Source organism: Mandrillus leucophaeus, unplaced genomic scaffold (genome assembly GCF_000951045.1).
Source record: "Mandrillus leucophaeus isolate KB7577 unplaced genomic scaffold, Mleu.le_1.0 Scaffold491, whole genome shotgun sequence".
Taxonomy (NCBI): Eukaryota; Metazoa; Chordata; class Mammalia; order Primates; family Cercopithecidae; genus Mandrillus; species Mandrillus leucophaeus.
The window spans coordinates 478,631-506,431 of NW_012105265.1; the positions used below are offsets into that span (position 1 = coordinate 478,631).

At 37.7% G+C, this 27,801-nt stretch overlaps 1 protein-coding gene and 1 pseudogene across 1 annotated transcript in view; one reads left to right on the plus strand and one right to left on the minus strand.

Moving 5' to 3' along the window:
• Positions 1-27,801, plus strand: part of MSH3 (mutS homolog 3) — a 234,120-nt gene that overhangs the window by 95,089 nt on the left and 111,230 nt on the right. Inside the window, exons 11-13 of the mRNA XM_011995562.1 lie at positions 746-830; positions 3,485-3,594; positions 22,095-22,227. Coding sequence (XP_011850952.1) covers positions 746-830; positions 3,485-3,594; positions 22,095-22,227 — 328 coding nt within the window. The remainder of the gene's footprint in view (positions 1-745; positions 831-3,484; positions 3,595-22,094; positions 22,228-27,801) is intronic.
• LOC105550606 lies at positions 5,334-5,816 on the minus strand (annotated as a pseudogene).

Below are 27,801 nucleotides of genomic sequence, written 5' to 3' on the forward strand. Positions count from 1 at the left end.
TTTTTTTTTTTTTTTTTTTTGCCGAGACGTAGACTTGCTCTGTCTCCCAGGTTGGAGTGCAGTGGCGTGATCTCAGCTCACTGCAATCTCCACCTCCCATGTTCAAGTGATTCTTGTGCCTCAGCCTCCTGAGCAGCTGGGACTGCAGGTGCGTACCACCATGCCTGGCTAATTTTTATATTTTTTAGTAAAAACGAGGTTTTGCCATGTTGGCCAGGCTGGTTTCAAACTCCTCACCTCAGGTGATCGGCCTGCCTCGGCCTCCCAAAGTGCTGGGATTACAGGTGTGAGCCACTGCGCCTGGCTTAGAATCTTGATTAAAAGTATTTATCAAGATGATCTCATGCTAAAGAATAAGGAGGACAGTTTTAAGTATCTTGACATATTTTTCTAGCTGATCACACAGCTTTTCATGAAGATATGACCACTGTGCTTGGCTAATCAAGACCATGTTTGGTTCTATTCCTAGAGCAAAACCAAAACAAAATGTTGTTACCATTACTTCCCTTTCCCGTTCTTGTTTTTCGTGTTAGAGTAACTGTCCTTGTCTTGCATCAATCTACTTAACAACACCAGTGTTTAATGGAATACAACAGCCTGATGAATTTTCATTTTGCTTCTTTTGTTTGATTTCCTATCAGAATGCTAATGTTTGCCGTAATGTAGCCGGAATGTTTCTAGTTCCTGAATTAATTTTTTATTTATGCATTTACGTCTAGTCTAATTGTATTTGATTCTTTTACAGGAATTTTAAACAGCTATCAAGTAAAATGGAATTTATGACAATTAATGGAACAACATTAAGGAATCTGGAAATCCTACAGAATCAGGTCAGGCAACCACAAGGGCTAGTTTATTATAAATGGTTTTGGAAAAACTTCTGAGTAAGGCAACGGTCTGTTTTTAGAGATGCAGGTGAAAATGTAGTGTCTTTAGCTGACTGCACTATTAGTTGATAACTGTAGCACTTTTTGGAGAATGAACTGTACATAATATTTCTCTGGGGTTTTTTGGGGAAATGATGGAGCTGTCCTTTTTAATGACTGAGGGGCATGCTTATCCTGACAATTTCTGTAACGTCATCTCTATATCAGGTAGTTTTTTGGAAAGGCATTGTCACTGAAAATTAATATGAAGTGGATTTTTTTTTTTGTCTACTTAGTTATATTTTTTCTATATACCTTTAACTTTTTGTTGAAAAGTTTGCAGTCTTATTTCATTATTCAGGTTATAAAACAGGTTTCTGGGATATTCATTTTGACTGTAAGATTTATAACATTTCAGTTCACAAACTTTTTTTTTCTTCTTCTTGGAGACGGAGTCTCGCTCTGTTGGCCAGGCTGGATTAAGTGAAGGGACACCATATTGGCTCACTGCAACCTCTGCCTCCCAGGTTCAAGTGATTCTTCTGCCTCAGCCTACTGAGTAGCTGGGATTACAGGCACCCACCACTACGCCTGGCTAATTTTTGTATTTTTAGTAGAGACGGGGTTTCACTATGTTGGCCAGGCTGGTCTTGAACTCTTGACCTCAGGTGATCCACCTGCCTCGGCCTCCCAAAGTCCTAGGATTACAGGCGTGAGCCAACACACCTGGCCTCAGTTCACAAACTTTCATTGTTTATTTGTCCTTTGTTGATGAATTAGGAAGATAACAGGGAGATTAAAGTTATTGCTTTCATTTATTAAACTATCACTTGGGAAGATGAGATATTATATTATAAAATTAATGTTATCCTAACAAAATCATAAAGATAAAAAGCAACCCCACATCATTTGATTAAGTAGTGGAGAATCATCTGAACCATCTGAGTCAAAGGAGTTAAAATTCTTCAGAAATATTTATTACTATTGCAAATTAAAGTAAACACTGAATTTATTCCCCTGACTCCTGAATCTGCATATTATTAACTAGTGTCTCTCAATTTCTTCCTGTTCCAGTCTGTTCTAGTATTCTGAGTTCAGATGTATTTTTGTTCAGTAACATTTTTATCTTGTCATCATCCAAAAGCTGAAAATCTGTCCTGCAGGTCTCTCTCATCAACTCTGTAGCCATCTCCATGATAGGAAATAAGTAGTAGGAATAAAGAGACATTTCTTGACTGAAGGAGTGCTCACAGTCAGCCTGCAGCCAGCCGTGGCATTGTAAGCGTTCCTTGCTTCTGTGCATCTTCCCTGTTCAAATCCTACTACAACAGAGTCAGTTCTGAAATCAAATTCCTAAGGCAGAAATCATCTAGAATCAAAATACCCTTCAAAATTCCTTCCTTTATTGGGGCTTGCACCATTTTAGAAGCAGAAGCTGAGAATTAACATCTTCTGCTTGTCTTTGTACCTCAACTTCACCCCCACCCACCCCCAGCCTTTCCAAGGAGCAATGGAAAGAGGTACAGGGTAGGAGTTGGGTGTCAGCGAGAACAAGGATATAATAGGACACGTGTCTCTCGCACCTCTCTTGTCTGAGCCTGCTTCTCCAGGGGTGTCAAGGAATTGCCTTCCTCACGGGACCCTTTACCCCAGTCAGGCCAGTCAAGCTCTGGTCTCAGGAGCAGTGCTGCTCCTGATCTGGACTGCCCTCCTCAGCCTGTCCAGCCATCCTCAGAGGAACCTTTGTGACCTTGTACCTTCTCTGTGTTCTCTGCATTGAAATCCTGAGACCTGAGAGCTTATGTCACACCTTTTCTAGTTGATTGCTGGCAGGTGGCATTGTGTCCTAATTATGAGTCTTTTTCCAACTTGGCTATGAACACTCTGAGGGCAGGACCATGTCCTTGCTATGTTCAGCACATAGGAGGTACTCTGGAAGTAGCTACTTAGAGAGGAGAAGGAAAAAAGACAAGACAAAAAAACCCAACTCAAGTAGAAACAGCCATTTTAGGTCTCAAGATTTAAATGTCTCAGTGGGTTTTGTAATACTACTGTGAAACCTTGGTTAAAATTAATTATGTCTAGTTAATTGTGATTTTTTTTTGTAAGGACCCAAATTTTAAGTGGCAAAAACAAACGTTTCTAGGGATTTAGTAAAACAAACTAAAATAAAATCCTTCCTGGGTAAATAACTAGAGTGCAGTGCAGGTTCATATCTATCTCCAGCACCTTGTTCAGTGTTGTCGTGAGAGCATTGGTTTATAAAATGGTAACTGAAAAACCAAAGGAAAATTAAATCATCTTCACTATATTGTATTTCCCAAGGCAGGAAAGTGTGCAATTATATTTTAAAGATGCTTGAATAAGCATACATTTCAAAATAATCTTCTGAATAATTTATTCTTAGGTAACCAAAAACTACAAACGATCCCTTTTCTGTGTAAAATATCAGTCCTTCATTCTGTGTGTATGTATTCATCTGTCAAACATTAAATGAACACCTGTTATAAGCCACATTGTGGTAGGTATATATGACATTTAGAATCGGGGTATATGAAATAACCATTTGGCACAAATAATTGTCTAGTTAATAAAACTTGTTTTCTGGTCTTTCTTAGACTGATATGAAAACCAAAGGAAGTTTGCTGTGGGTTTTAGACCACACTAAAACTTCATTTGGGAGACGGAAGTTAAAGAAGTGGGTGACCCAGCCACTCCTTAAATTAAGGTAAAGGGAATCCTTTTTGGGGTGTTTAATCTGAAATTATAAAATTGTGAAGTCAAAGGCATCTCTTAAAACCAAGGTTACCATTATTTCTAAGAACACATTTTTAAATTGGGTAACATTTTGTTTTATAACTGAGCAATAGACTGGCTGTCTAGTGTTACAGGGATTTTTTTCCCCATTCTCGTGAATGAGCCTGCTTGCAGATTGGCAGACGTAGGGCATTGTCCAAGGATAGTGAGGAGAGATGCGTTTTGTGGAGGACTTTGAAGGCTAGGCTGAGGAGTTGATAGCCAGAGGGAGTTCATTCAGTGATTCTGAGCATGGGGCTGATATGATCAGGGCTGGGCTTATGTGCAGGAGGGGACTGAGTGGTAGTGGTGGTGGGGTCAAGTTAGCAAGTTCAGGGAGAGATGCCGAGAACCTGAGCTACAGCAGTAACAGCAAGGAGTCCAAAAGAGGGGTTAGGTATGAAATGCTTAGAAGAGTAAAGTGAGTAAACTTGGAGCTCCCTAAGGGAAGATACTTGAATCCAGTGCCTAACATACAGTGATTTCCAAGGTTGTCTGCATGTTGTCTGCATGTTGGAATCACCTGGGATGCATCACAAAATACTGATGCCTGTGTCCAGCCCCCATAGATTGTGATTTAACTGGTCTCCAGCATGACCAGGGAGTTGAGATTTAAATTTTACCCAGATGATTCTGATATGCAGATAAATGTGGAGATTCTGACCTAGAACAGTGCCTGGCACTTAGTAGTTTATGTTTATGTTATGTTTATTGAATGAAAACTGTTATTTATTGCACACTTTCTATTTACTGGTGTTTAATACTGAAAAATCACCTTCTGAGATAGGTCCTTGAAATGAGGAAACAGATTCAGAGAGCTTCACTAACTTGCTCAGTGTTTCACAGCTGATAGAGATAAGTATCAGATTTAAAACCAGCATTGACTCCAGAGACTTTAGCAGGAACAAGCCATTATCCTGAATAGTTACACCTCTGGCTAGACCAGAGTGAATGTGATGTGGTGGTGAAGAGAACTGCTATGTGTTGGCTCTGTCAGCTGAGTGAGTCACTCCCACTAATCCTCAGTGTTCTCACCTTTGACATGGTGGAACACCTCATCAGAGCATTGCTGTAAGGAATAAAGTTTTGAGCTCTTTATCTCACACCACACAGTACGTTAGGAGCTTTATGAGCATTGTCTCTTTTAAACTGCACAGCAGCCTCACTACACAGATGCTGTTATTAGCCCCATGTTACTCTGTGATTAATAAATAGTCACTATCTTCAAGAAAGGATTGCAGATGTTAATGTTGGTCGTAGGCTTGAAGACCCTGTTTCGGGTTTTGCTGCTGTTTTCTTCTTTTTCTTTTGCAAGTTGTTTTACTTACAATGTCAACTTTAAAAGGTCACTAAAGTTAACTGAACAATAATCTAGGCAGACATCACTTTACAAAAAAAGAGGGAAAGCTCAAAATGCCCCTTTCTATAGAGAACCCACAGTACAGTTTTATTCAGGGCAAAGAAAAAAGAAACTTGATCATACTATGAGAAACTCAGCCATAGGTTTGGAATCTGTACTCACACCACACATTCACTGAGGATAATATTCTGCTCACACGATTGATTTGCTGCTGTGTTTCTCTGCTCTTTGTCTGATATTAACAATTATAAACAGAGCAGGGCAGCTAGTATTTGGAATAATCCTTACAGTGTGATGGCATCAAGGACATTTCACTTCTGTTCATACCACTGGTTCTCTTGGTGTACGTGGGTTTCCTCTTCTTCAGTAAAGTCATTTTTGATATTGGAAGTCTTGCAAATCTTCTCAGGACTTTTCTCCTTGATCATATTGGCAACAGTCTTGCGTGTAACATCAAGCAAACCTTTGATGTCTAAGTAGTTTTCAGGCAGAAGAAGTACAGAAAGTATTCCTTGATCGACTTTCAGGAATTCTTGGTCCTAAGGAGGGATCTCCTCTGTTCGTTTTCTTTGTTCGCATCATCCTTGGGAGGAGGAGGTCCATTTTTGTGGTGGGTGTACCACCAAATGACCTTTTAAAAATATTGCTACATTGACATTTGGTAGAGGAGCTGCGTCATTATCTGCATCATCCATTCTCAAGTCTTCCAACATGGTCTTGATAGTCACAGATTGTTTGGCAATTTCCACATCAAATATCTCCCCATCAGAACTCAGCACCTTAATTGACGGCATGGTGTTTGAGCTTAAGGAGACCACTGGCCAGAGGCTTATGAGAGCAGGGCGGCGTCAGCAAAGAAGAGGAAGGCAGAGGACAAGGACACTCAAGACACTGTTTGGATGACGATAATTACCAAATCTTTTCAGATTTAGTGGGTCACTCCGATTTCTTAGCCGTAAAGACCTTAAGACATAGGAAACTGGTGAGATAAAGAAGAAATCCTGAAAATGGAAATATTTCCTTTAGTTCAGCATTCTAATGAAATAAGCAGACCTCGGAGAGCAAACGCAGTCAAGATGGCTTTCTGTGGACAACAGTGTAAGGGATGCAGCATTGTGGCTGCTGGAAAGGCTGCCTAAACATCTACTACAATTCTTACTGTGTTTTTGCTTGCTTGTTTCAGCAGAGACAGACTCACTAGCAGACTTTTCCATGTAAATTAAAATTTTTTATTTCCAATGTTAAATTTCCTTTCTTTTGTGTACCCAGGATTAATTTGAGATAAATCCACTAGACCATGTTGTCTGTTGTTAAGGGCCGAATCAAGTATCTCTGGGGATCCTACCTTCCCAGAAATGCAGAGAGAAAATATGCCAGGCATTCAACACTGATGTTTTCAAGTATGAACTTTTCACTGACCTAACATTGATGTTAGCCAAAAACAAACACATGAAACTTTTCTTTGCCCTTTTATTTTAGGTCATGGTTTTTAAACTTTTATCCTCCTAATCTATTAAAATCTATTTCAAAAGAATTCCAGTTTAATTTTATTGGCACTTGCAACTTATTCCAAACAAATACCTGGAGAGAATCTGCTGATTAGTCAGTGGCTCAGCTGTATAATTAGTCATGTACCACATGACAACATTTTGGTCCTTGGGGGAATTGCATATACAGAGGTGTTTTCTCTATTTAGAAATGTTTAGACGCACAAACACTTACCATTGTGTTACAGTAGCCTACAGTATTTAGTAGAGTAACATGCTGTCCAGGTTTTAGCCTAGGAGCACTATACTGTACCATATAGCCTAGGTGTGCAGTGGGCTATACTATCTAATTTTATGTAACTATATGCGCTGTAATGTCCATAGAATGACAAAATTGCCTAACGATGCATTTTCCAGAATGTATCCCCATCATTTAGTGAGGAGTGATGGTGGTGGTGTTTATACTAACGTAAGTGCTTTGCTGATCACATCAGTGGCTCATCCAGACTAATATTATGTCTCTGACATTGACAGCCAAAGGTAAGTTTAGGATCTGGTTTTCTTCTACAGTGAGATCATAGAACAAATAATAGATGACGAGGGAATTTAGCAAAATAATGCAGATCTCCCCAGGTTTTGCAACATCCCATTGTTTGTCAGTCATCCATGAATTCTCCTAAATCCCTTAAACTCCTCTTTCTGTTTTTGTCTTGTTCTGGCTCTTAAGGGCAAACACATAGTTCATAAGTCTAGGACCAGGCATTCAAGTTTCAGACTTTCCACTGCCATCACCTTTTATTCTATGAAATGGTCTCTTTGGTGCAAAATTTTACTAGTGACTTTTAGAAAGTAAAAATGGTTTTCACTTTATACTTATTGACTGACTCAGAGAGTTCACTTGATTATTGAGGCTAGATTTTACTGTACTGATATCACATTCACTTTTATAAATAGGTTATTTTTTCTTATGTGTTCTCACCTGTATTTTTTTTTTAAATTTATTTATTATTATACTTTAAGTTGTAGGGTACATGTGCATAACGTGCAGGTTTGTTACATATGTATACTTGTGCCATGTTGGTGTGCTGCACCCATCAACTCGTCATTTACATCAGGTATAACTCCCAATGCAATCCCTCCCCCCTCCCCCCTCCCCATGATAGGCCCCGGTGTGTGATGTTCCCCTTCCTGAGTCCAAGTGATCTCATTGTTCAGTTCCCACCTATGAGTGAGAACATGCGGTGTTTGGTTTTCAGTTCTTGTGATAGTTTGCTAAGAATGATGGTTTCCAGCTGCATCCATGTCCCTACAAAGGACACAAACTCATCCTTTTTTATGGCTGCATAGTATTCCATGGTGTATATGTGCCACATTTTCTTAATCCAATCTGTCACTGATGGACATTTGGGTTGATTCCAAGTCTTTGCTATTGTGAATAGTGCTGCAATAAACATACGTGTGCATGTGTCTTTATAGCAGCATAATTTATAATCCTTTGGGTATATACCCAGTAATGGGATGGCTGGGTCATATGGTACATCTAGTTCTAGATCCTTGAGGAATCGCCATACCGTTTTCCATAATGGTTGAACTAGTTTACAATCCCACTAACAGTGTAAAAGCGTTCCTATTTCTCCACATCCTCTCCAGCACCTGTTGTTTCCTGACTTTTTAATGATTGCCATTCTAACTGGTGTGAGATGGTATCTCATTGTGGTTTTGATTTGCATTTCTCTGATGGCCAGTGATGATGAGCATTTTTTCATGTGTCTGTTGGCTGTATGAATGTCTTCTTTTGAGAAATGTCTGTTCATATCCTTTGCCCACTTTTTGATGGGGTTGTTTGTTTTTTTCTTGTAAATTTGTTTGAGTTCTTTGTAGGTTCTGGATATTAGCCCTTTGTCAGATGAGTAGATTGCAAAAATTTTCTCCCATTCTGTAGGTTGCCTGTTCACTCTGATGGTAGTTTCTTTTGCTGTGCAGAAGCTCTTTAGTTTAATTAGATCCCATTTGTCAATTTTGGCTTTTGCTGCTGTTGCTTTTGGTGTTTTAGACATGAAGTCTTTGCCCATGCCTATGTCCTGAATGGTACTACCTAGATTTTCCTCTAGGATTTTTATGGTATTAGGTCTAACATTTAAGTCTCGAATCCATCTTGAATTAATTTTCGTATAAGGAGTAAGGAAAGGATCCAGTTTCAGCTTTCTACTTATGGCTAGCCAATTTTCCCAGCACCATTTATTAAATAGGGAATCCTTTCCCCATTTCTTGTTTCTCTCAGGTTTGTCAAAGATCAGATGGCTGTAGATGTGTGGTATTATTTCTGAGGACTCTGTTCTGTTCCATTGGTCTATATCTCTGTTTTGGTACCAGTACCATGCTGTTTTGGTTACTGTAGCCTTGTAGTATAGTTTGAAGTCCTCACCTGTATTTTTTTTTTTTATCAGTTCTGCTAATTTTAGGCAAGAAGATTGTTCAATGTAGTTTTTTTTGTGGTTGTTTTGTTTTGTTTTGTTTTTTAAAGATAAATGAATGTCACATTGGCATCCCATTATTCTTAAGACCTTTTAAAATTAAATAGATTATATTGAATTCATTTTTTTTGAGGTTCTGTCTTTGGACTTCTTTCAGTTGATGTAGTCTTGTTAGTCTTTTATTTATACACACACACACACACACACACACACACACACACACACACCCACCTGTATGTATGTCATTGGTTTTATCAAAAAGCCTGAAAATGCAAATTCTGCTTGTAAATATTGGTAGAGGAGAAAAAAAGAAAACCGTGAGACGAGGCTGTGTACCAGACTCATTGGTGGGATATATGGGATAAGTCTCTAAAATGTTGAGTTAAGCAAAATAAGTAGTTTCCAAGGCAGATTTGTTTATCTTAGAGGTATTCCACTTTCAGTAGCATACTATATATTTTAAAAATAAAAATAAATTTAGTTTCTTTCATGAGTACCTCTTCTGCCTGTACTTTACATTTTTTAATTTAAAAAATTTATGAAGTTTTATCGTTAATTGACAAATAATTGTATATATTTGCATTAGTCAGGGCTCTCTAGAGGGAGAGGACTATTAGGATAGATGTATATAAGGAGTATTGACTTACATGATCACAAGGTGAAGTCCCATCATAGGCTGTCTGCAAGCTGAGGGGCAAGGAAGCCAGTCCGAATCCCAAAACCTCAAAAGCAGGGAAGCCAACAGTGCAGCCTTCAGTTTGTCGCCAAAGGGCAGAGTCCTGGTAAACCACTGGTAGGTCCAAGAGTCCAAAAACTGAAGAACTGAGAGTCTGATGTTCAAGGGCAGGAAGAATCCAGCATGGGAGAAAGATGGAGGCTGCAAGACTCAGCCAGTCTAGTCCTTCCACGTTTCTCTGCCTGCTTTTATCCTAGCTACACTGGCAGCTGATTAGATGGTGCCCACCCAGATTGAGTGTGGGTCTGCCTCTCCTAGTCCACTAAATGTTAATCTCCTTTGGCAACACCCTCACAGATACACCCAGGAACAATACTTTGCATCCTTCAACCCAGTCAAGTTGACACTCAGTATTAACCATCACAACATTTATGGGGTACAATGTGATATTTCATTACATATATACACTATAGAATGATCAAATCAGGCTAATTAATATATCTGTCACCTCAAACATTTATCATTTCTTTTGGTGAGAACATTTAAAATCCTCTTTTAGCTATTTTGACACATATACAATGCATTAACTGTAGTTACCATACTGTGCAGTGGATCACCAGAACTTGTTCTTCCTGTCTAAACAAAACTTTGCACCAGTTGACCAGCATCTCCCTTTTCCCCATCTACCCTCTCCCCAGCCTCTGATAACCACCAATCTGATCTGTACTTCTATGAGTTTGACTTTATTAGGTTTTACATATAAGTGAGATCATACGGTATTTCTCTTGTCTGTGCCTGGCTTATTTCATTTGCGTTATGTCCTCTAGGTTCATCCATATTGTCAAAAATGACAGAATTTCCTGCTTTTTTAAAAGGCTGAATAGTATTCCAAAGTGTGTGTGTGTGTGTGCATGCGCGCGCGCGTGTGTATCACATTTAAAAAATCTGTTCATCTATTGGTGGACACTTTGGTTGTTTCCATATCTTGAGAATTGTGAATAATGTGGCAGTGAACATAGGGAGTACAGATAACTCTTCAACATACTGATTTCAATTCCTTTGGATATATACCCAGAAATGGAATTGCTGAATCATATGGTAATTCTATTTTTAGTTTTTTGAGGAACTTCCATACTGTTCTACAAAGTGACTGTACCGATTTATAATACCACCAGCAGTGGACAAGGGTTCCCTTTTCTCCACATCTTTACCCATACTTGATATCTTTCATCTTTTTTAATAATAACTAATCTGAAAGGAGTGAGGTGACATCTCATCGTGGTTTTAATTTGCATTTCTCTGATTGGAGATGTTGAGCATTGTTTCATTTATCTATTGGCATGAATATGCCAATATGAAACATTTATCATTGTTTCATTTGTCTATTATCTGTATATCTTTTGAAAAATGTCTATTCAGATCTTTTGCCCATTTTTAAGTAGGGTTATTTGTTTTCTTGTTATTGAGTAGTTTGAGTTCCCTGTATATTTGGGATATTAGCCCCTTATCCAGTGTATGATTTGCAAATATTTTCTCCTAGTCTCTGGTTTGTCTGTTTACTCTGTTCACTGTTTCCTTTGCTATGCAGGAGATTTTTAGTTTGATGCAATCCCATTTGTCTGTTTTTGCTTTTGTTATCTATGGTTTGGTTCCTGAGCATCCCAAAGCTTTTTCTCAAGTCTTTGCTCTTGTTAGTCTTTTTACTTCGTGGTCTCTCTTTGTAGAATATTCTTCTGTTTCACTTTAATCTTTACAGGGTTTACTACTTATACTTGAGGTCTCAGCTTAAAACGTTATATTACTATCTTTGAAGAGGTTTTATTTGACCTCCTAATCTAAATTATGTTCCTTGTATCACTCATTGATAGCATATAGGGTTTATCATGATTGTTACCTGTGTTTACTTAATATGTATAAGGGGTCTTACATTATCTGTACAAGGGGTCTTCAGAAAGTTCATGGAAAATGCATATTATGAAAAAACTTTGCATAGATTTCAAAAAAATTTGGCACCAAAATAAACTCATACTAACTTGTTAGAGCGTATCTGAATAGGATATAGTTTGAGGCATTAACAGGGATAAGATATCAGTTTGAAAAGAGCTTCTATCAGAACAACATGAATTCTGCTAAAAATTAAAGCAAGAACAAACATCTTATTTATGGTGAAGCTTGGGTGGAAGAGTGGTGAAATCATTAATGCTTTATGAAAAGTTTCATGAGACCACAAAATTAACACCACACATCTACAACCATCTGATTTTCGACAAACCTGATACAAACAAGCAATGGGGAAAGGATTCTCTATATGATAAATGTTGCTGGGAAAACTAGTTAGCCGGAGACTAAAAGTCCAAGATCAAAGGCATCAGTAGGGTTGGTTCCTTCTGAGGCCAGTCAGGGAGAATCTGTTCCAGTCCTCTCTCCTAGCTGCTGGTGGTGTGCTGGCACTCTTTGGTGTTCCTTGGCTTGTAGATGTAGCTCCTTGATCTCTGCCTTCATGGTTAAATGGTGTGTTTGCTGTAGGTATGTCTCTTCACACAGTGTTTTTTAATAAGGACATGGTCATATTGGATTAGGGGTCTACCTTACTGCAGAATGACCTCATCTTAATAATTCCATCTACAATGACCCTATTTCCAAATAAGATAACATTTTGAGATAATGGGGTAAGGACTTCAGCATATCTTTTTGGGGGTACACAATTCAACCCAAAACAGATAGGCCCACTATTTCCAAATTTTCTTCCTTTTGGCACAAGTAGACTGATTGTACCCATCTCTTTACTAGAAACAAGTGTTTTGATTATTATTTAAATGTTTTGCACATTTATTCAACGTCTGATGTGAGGTTGTAAAAAACCATTGAATTTTGTAAAATTGCCAATCTTGTGCAGTTTTGTGTTTGTAGTACAGTTCTCTGAAAAGTTATTCTCTTATCTTTGACAAATATCCTGGACAGTATCTGTCCAGGTGAAGGTATGTATGGGAAGTGTTAGATTAATTTTAGAGATGAAAAAGAAACGTTTATATATATTTAAAAATAAAGGAAAATGCCTAGGAAGAAAGGAGCAGAGGTCTGAATCTAAGATTTGAAGAGAGAAAAGTAGCCAAGGTGGAATGGGAGAAGAGCTGAGGTGTGAGAGGTAAGATGTGTTCTCTGGGAACATGTCTTTGTATAGGACAAGCAGAGGACTTAAAGCTCTGAGGGATCAAGGGAGTAGAAAGAAAATGTCAGGCTAGTGAACTAATCTCTAACTGTGCTTTATTTTTTATCTGTATTTTTTTCAACTATCTTCAGAGATAGTGATTCTATTTTAGAGATAAGAAAAACTAAGTCTCAGTTTTTTCCAAGGTCATCCAGCCAAGCACGTAGGGACCCTTTTGAAAGCATAGCTTTGGAGTTAATGATACTTCAGCTTGAGTTCTGATCCCCTTTTGTCACTTTGGAGAAGTTATGAATTTGTATATACCTCAGTTTCTTCACCTGTAAAATGGGAATTAACTACCTACCTCATTGTGGTGTTGTGAGGACCAAATGAGACAGTATATGTAAAAGGATTAGTGTGGTTCCTCATAACAATTTTTTGGTCAAGAAGATAGCCATGGTCTTTAGCATACCAAAAATTGGAAGCAGTGTAATTATTAGTAGGGAAGGGGAAAATAAATTGTCTGGTTATATATGGGAATATTATACAGCAGTTAAAATGAATGAGTTAAGTCTACATGTATCAACATGGATAAATCTCAAAAAAAATGTTATAAAAGAACACATAAATTATACCACTTATTTAAATTTTGTCACACACACCGTTTAGGGGTTCAAACAGAAGTGGTGTTTTCTCATCACATGGGCAGTCAGGACAATAATAACTTCTGGGAAGTGAGAAAAGGGATAGAGATATAAGTAGGCTGGTGTTTTACATGTATTTGCAATATTTAATTTTTAAAAAATTATACAGAAAATACACACACATGAATTTTTTACATTGTACTGCTATTGGACTTTCACTAGCATCATAATCAGGTGAAAATGAGACCCATGCACATCTGTCTAGAAAGCCCATGCTGAACTTGAGAGCATCTGTTTTCCAGCACGTCTTGCATTAGAAAGACAGAAGACGGCCATCAGATGACCAAGGCTTCCAGGGATGGCAGGGAGAAGGCTGGGTGCTTGCACTGTCAGTTTCTAGGATCTGCCCGGTCATTTCTTTACCTAAATCTAGTACTTGCCTGTGTTTTCATTTGCCTGTAGCTACCGTCAAGAATGTAGGGAGACTTTGCAAGGACTACTGGTGAGTAGGTAGAGTCTTTTATATGGGCCTCCTCTCAAAATAATATAACCATGAACAATTGAGGAATGTTTTTTATGGTCCCTTTTATTTAATGCTCTAAACTTGACTAAGTTCTGGAAACCGAGGAAGCTCAACCTCACGTTCTGATTGACTGAGTACATGCTAATAATGTGTTCGTTAACACAAAAAACAGTGCATTGGTTAGGGAAGCTAGCTGTTAACACAAAGACCCCAGAAAGTCTAATGACTCTAAAGGTGTGAAAGTTAATTTCTTCTTTTTTTTTCTTTGAGTAAACAATCCATGGCTTTTCCAGATTGGGGCTGGGGTGAGACTCTCATCACATAGGCAGTTAGGAACCCAGAGTCTCTTCAGTCTTAAACATGTGGCTTCCAACGTCATCTTGGCAACTGACGTCCAGCCAGTAGGAGGAGAAAGAACAGGGAGGTTATAGGTTTATGGCTTTTATGTAAGGTAGGCCTTGCATTGGCACATAGCTCTTCTGCCTAAATCTGATTATAAGCAGAAGAACGCATTCCGATGGTCACACCTTACTGCACGGGGGCTAACAAATGTCTGCTTGTTTTTCAAGGAGTAGGAAGAAATGTTTAGTGAATACCTAGCAGTCTATTGCCAGAGATGGTTTTTGTTGTTTCAATTCCATTGTACATTCTTCTTAGCATTTAAAAATTATTTGAACTTTTGAACGGTAATACCTTCACATACTTTAAAAGTTTAAAAATGTGAAAAGTTACACAGTAAAATGTTTGCTTATCATTCCTGCCCCACGTCTGCCCAGATCCCACTAGGTAGTCATGGTTATTACTTTGTCATGTATACTTCCAGAAACATTTTGTTTAAAAAAGCAAATATGAATTTTTTATATATATATATATATATATATGAGAAATCTTTTCCTCCCTTATTACATAGATGAAGCCATGATATACCCAGAACTTTGTACTTGGCTGTTTTCCCTTAGTAGTATAAGATAGTTATTTTGGATTTTGTATTACTCAGTCTCAATGAGAAGGTGGTGTTCCTAGCCTCAGGGAATTTCTAATCTAGTCTGGTTAAGGTATAATCTACTAGTAAGGAGAAGGAGATATGAGTAGTGGAAGCTTTTGTACTAAAATCAAATACCTGTTACTCACTCTGAAACTCAATACCAAAATTAGAGCAAATGAGTTATACCTTTATAAGTCAAATTAGATTTTTAGAAAACTGCTTCAGGAAATTAGGCATGCTAAGATAATTCTTGGCGTTTAAATCATGTAAATTAAAATTAAGGGAATAGCAAATGGTTTGTGTTAGGAAATAGATCTTTGGCTACATTTTTGCATGATTTTCTGATGCACTAAGTACATTTTAGTGGTCAATGTTCTCTACATTAAATGGCTTTTGTTTTGGTAAACCCATATGTTTGGAGTATTAATGGTTGTATTTCTAATTTGTTACTCTGGCCCAAATGATGAACTAATAGAATGTTACATATTTCCTTCCACTTAACATTTAATTTAGATTAATGAAACTAAATGTCAGTTTTAACTCTGGAACTTCTTAAAATGAACGACACTGGGAAGCCCTCTGAATTCTTTGTGGTTTCCCGTGTTCCATGAGCCACCAACAGAGTGTTCACCTGCAGTGACTCTGGTTTACTCAGCCCCCGGGGGTGCATTACTGCTCGGAAATGGGAAGGGAGAGTAGCATGTGGTGCGTAATTGAGAGCTATGTTTGGGTGGGACTGACCTGGTGCCCCTTTTGTCTGCTGGATTGAATGGGAGTTTAAAGGAGGAACTGCTGCTGCTAAGAATGAAATGAACCCAAGTGCCTCTTACCCAAATGTTTGTCCCGACTGTCAGTGCATAGGGATTAACTAACATCCAGGAACTTTTAGCTGGCCTCTGCTTTGTTCTTCAACATTAGGACCTTCAGTGAGCTCTAGACCTGCACAAATGACCTGCAGCAAATATGGCAGCTTTCATTTGGGCTGAGGAAGAGGAATATCGGAAAGAATGAGGAGAAGGAGATAAATATCTTTTCTTCCTTGGCCCTTCCTGCTTTATCTTTCTCCATCTTTATGCCTTTATTAATGAGGATTTCCGAAATATCTCTCTTCAAAAATGCCATAAGAAGATTTCATTTTCTGTGGTTTTAATATCATAAAATATCTCCCTATGTGAAATAACTGGATATGCTGGATCAAGCGTAACAAACATCCCTTTAGGACATTACTGAATCTGTATTTAAAACATAAGGGGAAAACTCAGAACAGATGGGAAAAGGACTGGAAATGGAAGTGAATTGACTGCTGCAGCTGCCCTCTGGGCTCCTGCAGATCTTGGTAATCAAAAGGATTGGGGTTCAGTTGCCTTGTGGGAGACAGGAGACAGGGCCTTGGGTCCATTTAAGTTAGGGATACTATAGTAATGTGAGACACTCAAAGGACTGTGGTCTCAGTAGAGAGGTGACAAATGTGTCTCAACCTATTCTTACCTGAGGAAAATGTTTCTAAGAATTCTTAACCACAGGTCCTCCCTCATAGATTTTCAGTTTCAATTTATACTCTGTGTGGTCTGGCAATTTCCAAGCTGTGAAACTTATTTAAAACAGTCTGATTGTACTCACATAAATCACCAAGTTAAAAAAAAATACAAAATAGAATAAAAAATATGAGCATAGAAAATAAATACTATCAAAGGGGCTCAGATTGATTTAAAAAGGAACCACATAGAATTCTTTAAAACTGAATGGACTAAAGAACTCATTCATGTAACCAAAAACCATCTCTGCTACAAAAACTATTGAAATTAAAAAAAGAATGACTTAAGTAAGAATGGATCTTATACTCCAAAGAGAAAGAAAGAAAACAACAACAAAAAAGCAGTATATGGGTTAAATAAGAATAGAGGAAATGACTGAAATGCAAGATAATACCTGAAGAAATTACCTAGAATGTAGCATAGGGTGGCAATGTCAGGCCTTCAGTGTTGCTTCTCTGGATTTTTGAAACAGCTTTCTAACTAGTATTCCTGCTACTGTTCTTATGTGCATCCAAACTATTAGCCTTGGATCCCAGCTCCTGTGGTCACATTTTCAAACCTTCACCCTCCATTTTCCACTCATCTTTTATAGACAATAGCTAATCTTTTACTCAATAGCTACCCGCAGGAAATCCTCCCTGATCCTAAAACTGCATTTGTTCATTAGATACTCCTGGCCTGTGTTCCCATTGTATCTAGATCCTAACCCAGTTATAATCTTATTACATTGTTATCATTAATGCTTTTTTAAAGTTTTAGTATTCATCACTAGAGTGTAAATTCTTTGTAGACTAGCAAGCCTCTCGTTAACAATTATAGCCCTAATGTCTACCATTTGTACAATCAGTACTTTGTAAGCACTCAGTAGTTGTTCATTGAATGTAAAAATGAACAATATGTGTGAAAGGTGAAGCTAGATAGGTCTAATGATGCTTAGATCCTAGGAAAGGGCTTATGGTTCATGTTTCTGACAGGAGATTATTTAGGTAGTTTGTTTAACCATTTCACGTGACCAGTGTGTTAATGCCTGAATTTAATTTACTCATTCTGTGTCGTCTTTAAAGCCAAACTTTTCAGTAAAACGAAACCAAACAAAAATACACCCCCAGCAGTCTGTATTTCAGCTCCCTACCCCCACCAGATAACCTTTTTTTAAAACATTTTATGTTTGTGGGTACACAGTAGGTATATATATTAAGGGTATATGAGATATTGTGATGCAGGCATACAATGTATAATAATCACATCAGGGTAAATGGGGTATCCATCACCTCAAGCATTTACCATTTCTTTGTGTTACTGATATTCCCATTATACTCTTTTAGTTATTTTTAAATGTACAATAAATTGTTGGCTGTAGTCACCCTGTTGCACTATCAAATACTAGATCTTATTCAACATATCTAACTATACAAAATTATCTTAAGTTTGAATTATAGAGGCGTTTTCACAGTAGCAACCAGTAGGTACTGACACCATCACTGACAATAGCTATAGGTCACACTCTGTGTTTCTGAGTGACAGCCAAACACAGTAGATACTCACGTCACCACCTAGTTTATCTTCAAATATGAAGGACTCCAGTGACACTCCCTTTTACTCCTTGCATCTTTGGTAGTAAAGATGAATCTTTGTCATCCCCAGGACCTCGTCTTTTTGTTTGTTTGGTATGTGGAATGAAATGATGCAGGTGCCTTCTTTCAGTTATTTAAGTTGTATAGTAAGATCAACTGTAGAATACTATCAGGCATCTTGGAATAATATCTTTATCATCATCCAATTGATGCTTCTTCCAGTTTTGTTTCCTGTTGCTGTCACTCAATCTCTGTCATTAATTGCACTAAAATAATAATTCTCTATTGTGTCCTGACATATTGTTTTGTTACAATTATTTGGAAGATCTTGTTACTACTGCACATTAAACAACAATTCTAAGGTATGTGAATTGTTTAATTTTAAAAAGTGTAGTCATTCTTGCTTATTTCCATTCTGATCTTCATATAGGAGTTAAAGATGGAATTATAGCTAACCGCAGTGATGAGAAATTCATGGTGAACAGTGCCACATACCCTTTCACTCTCTCCCTGCCCATTTAGACCTCCATAATTATTAATCGTTATAGTGTGCTTTCTCAATGCAACCTACTGTCCAGTCTCAGCACAGCGAGTACTTCAGATCATCACTGCTTGTCAGGTTTAGCCCTCAAGATGCCAGGACTAGCTTTCCTTATATAGTTCGCACTTGTTCACTTTGCACAAAATACCTGTTTACATATCTATGCCCTAAGGTTTGTCCTCACATGGTTATTTCTGAGCTCATATTTTGGGTGCTATTTATCCCTCTTCCGTGCTGTTCTTTGTGGTGTCTACTAAACAAAACTTGTAATGATGTGGTAACAGTAAACATTTATGAGTGGTTCTCATGATGTAGCAGGTACTGCATTAAGTACCTGACATGTATTATTTCATTGAATTCTTTTACTAACACCAAGAGTTAGGGCCCATTGCTCTTCTCATTTTATAGATGGAGAAACTAGGGCAAGGTTAAATAATTGGTAAATGGCAGAGCCTGAGTTTGAATCAAGGCCACCTGACTTCTGAGCCCAAATTGTTAACCTCTGAGGTAGCCCTTAAAGAAGGTTGGGTTAAAACCAAACTGATTGATAGTGAACATACTGCTTTTGCCTATGTTGGCACTGGCTAGAATGAAAACCTTTTCCTTTATGTTTTCCCAGATTCCAAACTAACTTGGCCTAACCTTTCAAGTCTCTAAGAAATTTATAGTTTTATATCTATTAAAAAAGTCTTCTGGTAGACTTCATAAATATGACTTAGGTTTTTATTAAACTCTTTTGCTCGTATCTTTCTATATCTCAGAAAACCTTTAATTTTTGAGACAGTAGCTATTTGTGTAGGCTGTCTTATACGTTCACAGATGGCATTATTTTATCAGTCCTCAAACCATCTGTAGCATCAACTTAGTCTATTCCAATTGGTGTCATCTTTCATTTATGCAGGAGTGAGTTATTAAAGTAAAATTTTATATTTGTATAACATTTTGGGTAAATGTTAGAGTAAAACATTGGTTTATTTTATCACAACAATCCTTTGCAAAGAAAATTTATTTTTTCCAGCTCATCTTGATTTACTTTATATGTAGTCTTCGAAATGAAATTGAATCAAATAACTGTTTATTGAGCACAAATTATTATCTTGAAATGTAAGGATAAGAAATGACCCCTGTGTTCACTGAATTTATAGTCTTGTAGGAAAGACAGTGAAGTAGTAAATTCCCATTGAAGAAGAAATACAGTTATGATTACCATTATGAGAAGAGAAAAGATGGTAGTATAGGAAATGATAGTAAAGGGATTAAGTCTGGTCTAGTGAATCTAGAAAGGCCTTTCAGGGGAAGAGTGGGTAGGAGTTCACCAGACGAAGTGTAGCTGATGGGTGATAGGGAAGAGGAAAATAACATTGTAGGCAAAGTAAGCAGCAAATGAGAAAGCCTCCATGGCAGAGAGCTTGGAGTAACCAAGTCATTGAAAGATATGCAGTCTGACTGGAACTTAGAGTAGGAGGAAGAGAGTGACATGTGATCTCAGGGGAGACCTGAGAGCTAAACAGTTATCAGTTGTTTTTTAGGACAATTAAAGATTCTGGATTTGAACCTAAGATTAATGGCAAGTCACGGATGAGTTTAAAGCGGAGGTGTGGCATGAATAGATTTGGGCTTTAGGAAAACCACTTGGGCTGCCGTGTGGAGAATGAGTTGGAAAAAGGGACAGAAATGGGGGGGGAAAGTTAGGAGGCTGTTTCAATATGATTTTTACTTAGGCTATAGTAGTGGCAGTAGAGGCGGAGGGTGGTGGATAGATTACAGAGGCCACCCTGCTGAGATTGGAAGAGCCAACCCGTGTGTGTACAAAGCTCTGTCTTGCTTTCCTGCATCGTACTATTGTACTAACAAATGGTCTTTCTGCATATAAGAGTATGAGCCAGAGAAAAATGAACAAACATGAGGCCTGAAGTTAGTATAGAAACTCTGTATTATGAAAAGGCATGATCTGACAGGTAGTTAAGGATAATAAAGACAAAAACACTCAACTAAATGGAAAGTCCTCAGTTTGATTGTAATCTAGCCAGGATCCTGATCTGAGATTTGCTCTTCATATTAGTGTGTATGATGTCAACAGAATTTTGAGAGACAGACATGTTTATTCAGTGGCCAATGCCTCCTTCCCCCAAAACATCTTTCATCCACTTGCTTATTTATTCATTCATTCATTTACAAACACTTCAAATCCTTACTGAGGGCTTACTACTCACCAGACATGTTTACTTATCTTAGTTTTTAATACTACATATGGCCATTATTCCTAGTGTGGACCTTTGATGTTTATAGGTACTTCATGGACCACTTCTCATTGAGGATACATTTCGTCCATCAGGTTTCCGTTTTAAGTTGACTCATCACTTAAGGTGTAGCCATTGGTAAAATCCTGCAATCCTGATCTCCTGTGGCCCATATCCTCTGCACTTTCTATTGCTACTCCCTAGTCTTTGGTCAGGGTCAGTATGTTTAATTCCATTTCATTCAAACAGTTGGTCAGTTCAGCCATCACCACCACCACTAAGTCATCTTGTTGGTCGTTGTTGAACTATTATATTAGCCGAGGTAATGCAAGCTATCAGCAAACAAGTTCTCCATGTAAGTGACTTAAATACATTAGAAGTTTATTTCTTGCTAATATAAGTTCAGTTGGTAACAGATACGAGAATGGTGGATTTTCTGCTCCACTGTGGACTCAGGCTGATGAAGTCACCATGGGGCTCACAAGCTTGCCTAGCTGGCAAAGGGAGTTAGGTGAATGTGAAAGCTTATTCAGGAAGTTTTTATGGGCCAGGGCTAGAGGTGGCTTACATCATTCCCACCCATGCTTCAGAACTCAGGTACATGGCCATACTTAAATACAGGGGAGACTGGGAAATGTAGTCTGTGTGTTTTCTTGGTAAGCCTGTCTTTGTCAAACCGAGCTAGTGAATGTCCTTGTACAATACCTGCTGTTTGATTCAGTTATAATAAGAGGCATGGAAGGACCAGATCTATTGTTGTAGGACTTTTTCCTTAGTTCAGCTAAAGACAGTGGGGTTGGGGGAGGGTGGTCCTCATCACATAGCCATGTAAAATTAGGCTTACAGACAATTCGAAGGAGGAGAAAAATGGAATTTATTGGGCAAAGAGGAATAAAAAGGGAAACAGGGACTCTCCACCAAGTCAGAACAAGAATCTTGCTAGTATGCTTCCCGCCTCACAGACTGTAATCCCAGGTTCCACCCAGGAGGAGGAGGGGCCAGGCTCCTCCCTGCTGCCAAAAGCATGAACTTCTGTGTCTCCACCCCAGTGTACCCTCCTCCCAGTGCATATGCCCATTGGAGTTTTTTCAGGGTGCCCTTCCCACCTGACTGTCTCAATATGAAGGAGGAATTTCCTTTGTGCCTAATAAGTGGCTGTGTCACAGTCCTGGACATTAGAGTGGGAAATGTCTACATTCTGAACTCCTAACATATCTGATCATTGCTATTACTCTTTTCTCACAGGGAAATAAATGCCCGGCTTGATGCTGTATCTGAAGTTCTCCATTCAGAATCTAGTGTGTTTGGTCAGATAGAAAATCATCTACGTAAATTGCCCGACATAGAGAGAGGACTCTGTAGCATTTATCACAAAAAAGTAAGTGTGACAGAAATCTAATAAAGCTGACAGTGTTCTTCAGCTCACAAATTAACAGAAAACTTTTAAAGAAAAGTTTTATTAAAAGAAAACTTAAAAGAAAACTTCTGAGAGCTCTATTATTATTTTATTTTGTAAAATCTTACAAATATAGCATGCGAGAGTAGCTGAATCCTCAGAAATTTTAATAGCACAAATTAGAATTATTCCAATTTAACCATTGTAAAAAATAGTTTTCTCATGTACATTAACTACAGCCACATAGAGGCCCTTCTCTTATAATACAGGATATTCTCCTGTTTCATCCTGAAAGTATAGACTATTATCAAAATAGGAAATTTATGTAGACTAGTTATTTTAGAAAAAAGATACCTTATTTCTTTTGATCTTAGAACAACTTATTATTTCTTAAACTAAGGAAAAATCTGCTAGTATAACATCTGTGGTGGTAATTAGTATGAAAACAAGCTTGGATATTGAAGGTGAGTAAAGGATTATTTTGATTTTTATCACTTAAGCTTTATAGTTTGAGTCATAGCAAAAATGAGTCATTTTCCACTTTTAGGGAAATAATTTAGGTTATCTTCAAAATATGCCTAAAATTTTAAAAAATTATTAATACTTTTAAATGGTAAAAAACACGATAAACTCTTTATGGGGTTTTACTTTTTGCAGAAGTCTTTCACACACTTTATACTCTTTGTTCCTTGTCAAAACTTTATGACATTGAGAAGTTACTATTTTTATTACGTTCTTACTAATAAGAAATTGTATCTAATGCTATGTGTGGTGTGTGTGTGTATATATGTGTGTGTATGTGTGTATATATATAAATTGCTGCAACCACTTGAATTACTTTGGCTCATATGATGATGCTGAGAGGTTTAATAACTTGCTAGTAACAGAATCTGTATTTAGACCCAGGATTCTTGATTGTGTTTTCATTGGCTGTGTCTTTTGGACACTATCATGTTTGATGTAGTTATCTTGACTGCCATTTTTTTTTTTTTTTTTTCTGTTTGCCACTTTTCATAAGCAAATTTTATTTTTCCTCCAAACGTAACTCCTTGCCAATATAATAATTTTACTGTAAAACAGTTTTTATATGCCTAAATTTTTACTTTATTTTTGAGACAGAGTTTTATTCTCGTCACCCAGGCTGGAGTGCAATGGGGTGATCTCGGCTCACTGCAACCTCCACCTCCCAGGTTTAGGCGATTCTTCTGTCTCAGCCTCCTGAGTAGCTGGGATTACAGGCACCCGCCACTATGCCCTGCTGGCTTTTGTATTTTTAGCAGAGACGGGGTTTCACCACATTGGCCAGGCTGGTCTCGAACTCCTGACCTCAGGTGATCCACCCGCCTTGGCCTCCCAAAGTGCTGGGATTACAGGCATGAGCCACCGCACCCAGCCTATATGCCTAAATTTTAGTTTTGACCAAGTTTTCATTAGAGTTTCTATATTTTTCAGCCCCTTTTACCCCCACAGAATTTTACTAGAATAAGTACTGCTTCTAAGAATACTTGAGGTGCCCAAGAGGACTTATGTAACTGTTTTACATGCTTCAACTAAATTTGAAAACAATGTACAAGCCAGAATTGGAAATACTGATCCTGGGGTGAAAGAATGTAGGAGTTGGTTATGGGGTCAAGGGAGCCTATTGTATCATTATTGGGTACACCATGTTGTTGTTTTGCTGGCAATAGCAGAAGCTGTGCTGATAGTTGCAAGTTTTATGGTAGATCTTTTTGAAGTTGCATAGTGGTTGCCAAACCATTTGTTGTTTTGTATCCTTGGCTCAGAGTCTGAAAATTGGTGCATATTAACCTTCTTTAAACAACGGCTCTCCGGGCACCTTGCCTTAACTACTTGAAAGGATTCACTGACAGATGTCAGAGATTTTTGTTTTTCTTAAGAGAAAACAGAAGCAAAGCTGAAAATCTTTCAGTGACTACTCAAATGCACTAAGTCAAAGTGTCAGTGGCATCAAGATGGTAGCATCAGTTCATGGGGCTGTGATTTCTTTTCCACCTTCCTGCCTTTTTGTAAACTTTACTTTGATGTTTATATTGCACAGGGTTTGTGTATTTATAAAAGTTTCAAAACTCTAGTAAAGTCAGAATCTAATTCATTTAAAAAGTGGCCACTATGCAGTGCAAGAATGACTTTTTTTAGAATTTAAAAATATATTTTACTAAAGGAACTTATAACTCACTTGGAAGCCATTCCTTGTTGCTGTTTTAGTGTTTGTTTGCACAAGAATGTGCCTAAAGATTAGTTTGAAGGGTGAAAAGTAGAAATGATCTGGTAACAAACCAACTTCAGGAAAGCTGAATGCTTTAAACTAATGTTTTATAGATTAGTTGGCTGGCTCTACGAACACACCATCAAACATATGTCTATTCTTTATTATTAGATTATTCTACATAAGCTTCTATGTACACCACATAGTGAGTGATGTCCTGGGTACAGATTGTGCCAATTATGTGAAATTCATAAAACGAGAAGGAACACTGGATATTGTGGAAAGTGGTCAACACAGGCTATACGGTTTTGTGGGAAGTGTCCTGGAATACGTACCAATAGGTGTTTTTATGTCGATAATGATAGAGGATCTCAAGTGAGCTAATTCTGGCATAAAATAAACATTCCTTCTTCTTCTTCTTCTTCTTCTTTTGAAACAAGATCTCACTGTGTAACCCAGGCTGGAATGCAGTGGCATGACCACAGCTCACTACAGCTTCAGCCTCCAGTCTTCTGAGTAGCTGGGACAACAGGCATGTGCTGCCATGCCCAGCTAATTTTTTTTTTTTTTTTTGTATTTTTTGTAGAGACAAGATCTTGTCGTGTTACCCAGGCTGGTCTCCAACTCCTGGATTCAAGGATCCTCCCACCTCAGCCTCCCAGTGGGCTGGGATTACAGGCGTGAGCCACTGCTCCTAGCCTAAAATAAACATTTCTTTTGATGACAAAACATTAAATTCAAATCTTGTAAATAGTGCTAGTCACAGGAACCCATACTAACTTTGCTCAAGAACTGTTTTGTAAGAAAGTGTTAAGTAACTGCTGAGGTTGGTGAATACATTTAAAGGATAATCGCACTTAGCAAATGTTGAGGAGAGTGTTTTCAGAATTTTCTAGGTGAGAATCGTTTTTTAGCCAGGCAGGAATAAGCCCAAAGGCCTGTTTTCAGTGTTGCGCTTAAGCTGGGGTCCTTTCCATCCTGTGTCCAGTGAGGCCCTGCCTCCGTACTTGTGGGTCTGTGCTCAAGCTCTCCCAGTGAGACAGCTGCTGCCAGAAGTAGGGCTGAATTCCTGGAGAGTGACTCCAGGAGCAGCCACTTACCCATCCTCAACTTTCTTGCAGCTTCTTTTGAGTTCTTTTGCTTAAGAAACTTGAGAACAACCTGCTGCCTCTGGCTTTCAAGGTGATTGTAAAACGCTACTGGTTTTCACCTTGCTTCTGTTGCTGACTTAACTTTACATTGTGTCTCAGCTTGGAAAATTAATCCTTTTCTTGGGATTACAATAATTACAAGAGGTTAATATTCAAAATTATATTGAAAATGTTCATGTTTAGTTCTTTACTTTTGTTAAAAGGTATCATTAATTGACTAGTGGCCAAAAAGCTTCTACGTTTCACATTTATGTAAACAGTCCAGCTTCCTGTATGGGGTGGGGAGGGGGTCTTTCTGGAGAAAAGTTGCCTCATGATACACTTAGAATTCAACATTTGCTCAATTGGACCTAACTTCTTACTTTTTTTGCATAATTTACTTCACCCTTTGTGGTTAATTACGTTTTTTAATGTGTTCTTAGCCTTAATCTATTTCATATATACTACTTATTATGTGCCTTATTACCTTAGCCTTAAATTGTTTTCTCAAGACAGTTCTTTTCAGTCAACATTCTGTCAGTTTTATTTTCCTGAGCTGTCTTCTGGAGCCTTCTGACTTGATCCAGTATGGACTGGTTGTCCTCGTATCTGTTGTATAGTACTATCTTAAATTCCCTTTACTTCCCTTGAGTTGAATCTTTTATTTTCTATATTCCATGTCTTCCTCTTGGTTTATTTCTTCATTTTGGTGGAGTACATCCTCTAGAATCTTCCTGAGAAAGAATGTTGGAAGTAAATCTTTTGAAACATTCATGTCTGAAAGTGTGTTTTTTTTTTTTTTTTTAAATTGTCGTTGTTACTACCTTCACATTTGATTGGTAGTTTGAATGGGTATAAAATTCTAGGTTTTAGATGACTTTACTATCTTTACTACCACTTCTGTTAAATTTTTCATTTCTACTATTATACTTTAATTTCCAAGAATTTTTGTTTTCTTGTTCTCCAAACGTTTTTTCTTTTTAAAAGTAGCATCTTGTTTCGTGGTTGTAGTATCTTCTATTTCATGGAAGATATTATTAATATTTTTAGAAGTTCCCTCACAGGGCAGAATCCAAATTGGTACACAAGTCTTTTTGGATTCTTGATGTAAATTGTGTCTCAGTTTTCCTTAAGGACAGTTTAAAATTCAAGTACCTTGAGTCTTTTAAGTCAATCGCTATTTATCCGTTTACTTTATAGCTTCTAACATATTGTTGCTGTTGTCCTCTTTTCTGGTGTGGTTTTTTCCTTTTTTTTTTTTGAGACAGAGTCTTGCTGTGTTGCCCAGGCAGGAGTGCAGTGGTGCAATCTCGGCTCACTGCAACCTCCGCTTCCTGGGTTCAAGCGATTCTTCTACCTCAGCCAGCTGAGTCACTGGGATCACAGGCGAGCACCACCACACCCGGCTAATTTTTGTATTTTTAGTAGAGATGGGGTTTCACCATGTTGGTTGGTCTGGTCTCGAGCTTCTGACCTTGTAATCCACCCACTTTAGCCTCCCAAAGTGCTGGGATTACAGGCGTGAGCCACTGTGCCTGGCTGGTTTTATGCCTTTTTAAACAATCTCTTAACTGTTGTTTGAAGATGGAAATTAGATGCACATGTGTTTAACCTACTCTGTTTACCAGAAGCTACGATGTAAAAATTATTCAATGTTCATGTTAAAAAAAAACTACAGTAGTATGCAAGGGTATACAATAAAGGGGAAAAAGTCTCCCTCTGCCACCCCTCCATACCTACTACCCAGAGGGTAACCAGAGTAAGTCACATGTGTTACCTCCTAAAATTTTTATTGATATTTAGATTTTTCTATTTATATAGAAAAATGTATATCATTTAAAGAATCACAAAGAAAGTATTACCATGTAAATACATAAAAATATATACATATATGGGCTATGTGGTATATGATATAAACATACTATATATATTCAATGTATGTTGAAATTATGGAGTTCTATACTGATACAAACATCTTAAATTTTTTTAGCTGTTTCATAGTATTACATTGCATGAGTTTTTCCTAATAAGATCCCAATTGATGGATATTTATTTCTTATTTATCTTTTTAAATTATAAGCAGTGCTACTGTGAATATTCAGACATGTTTTTCACTATTTGTTAGTCTATTTTAGATAAATTATTTAAAGTGATGTTTATTCAAAGGGTTATATGCACTTTATTATTATGAAGACATGC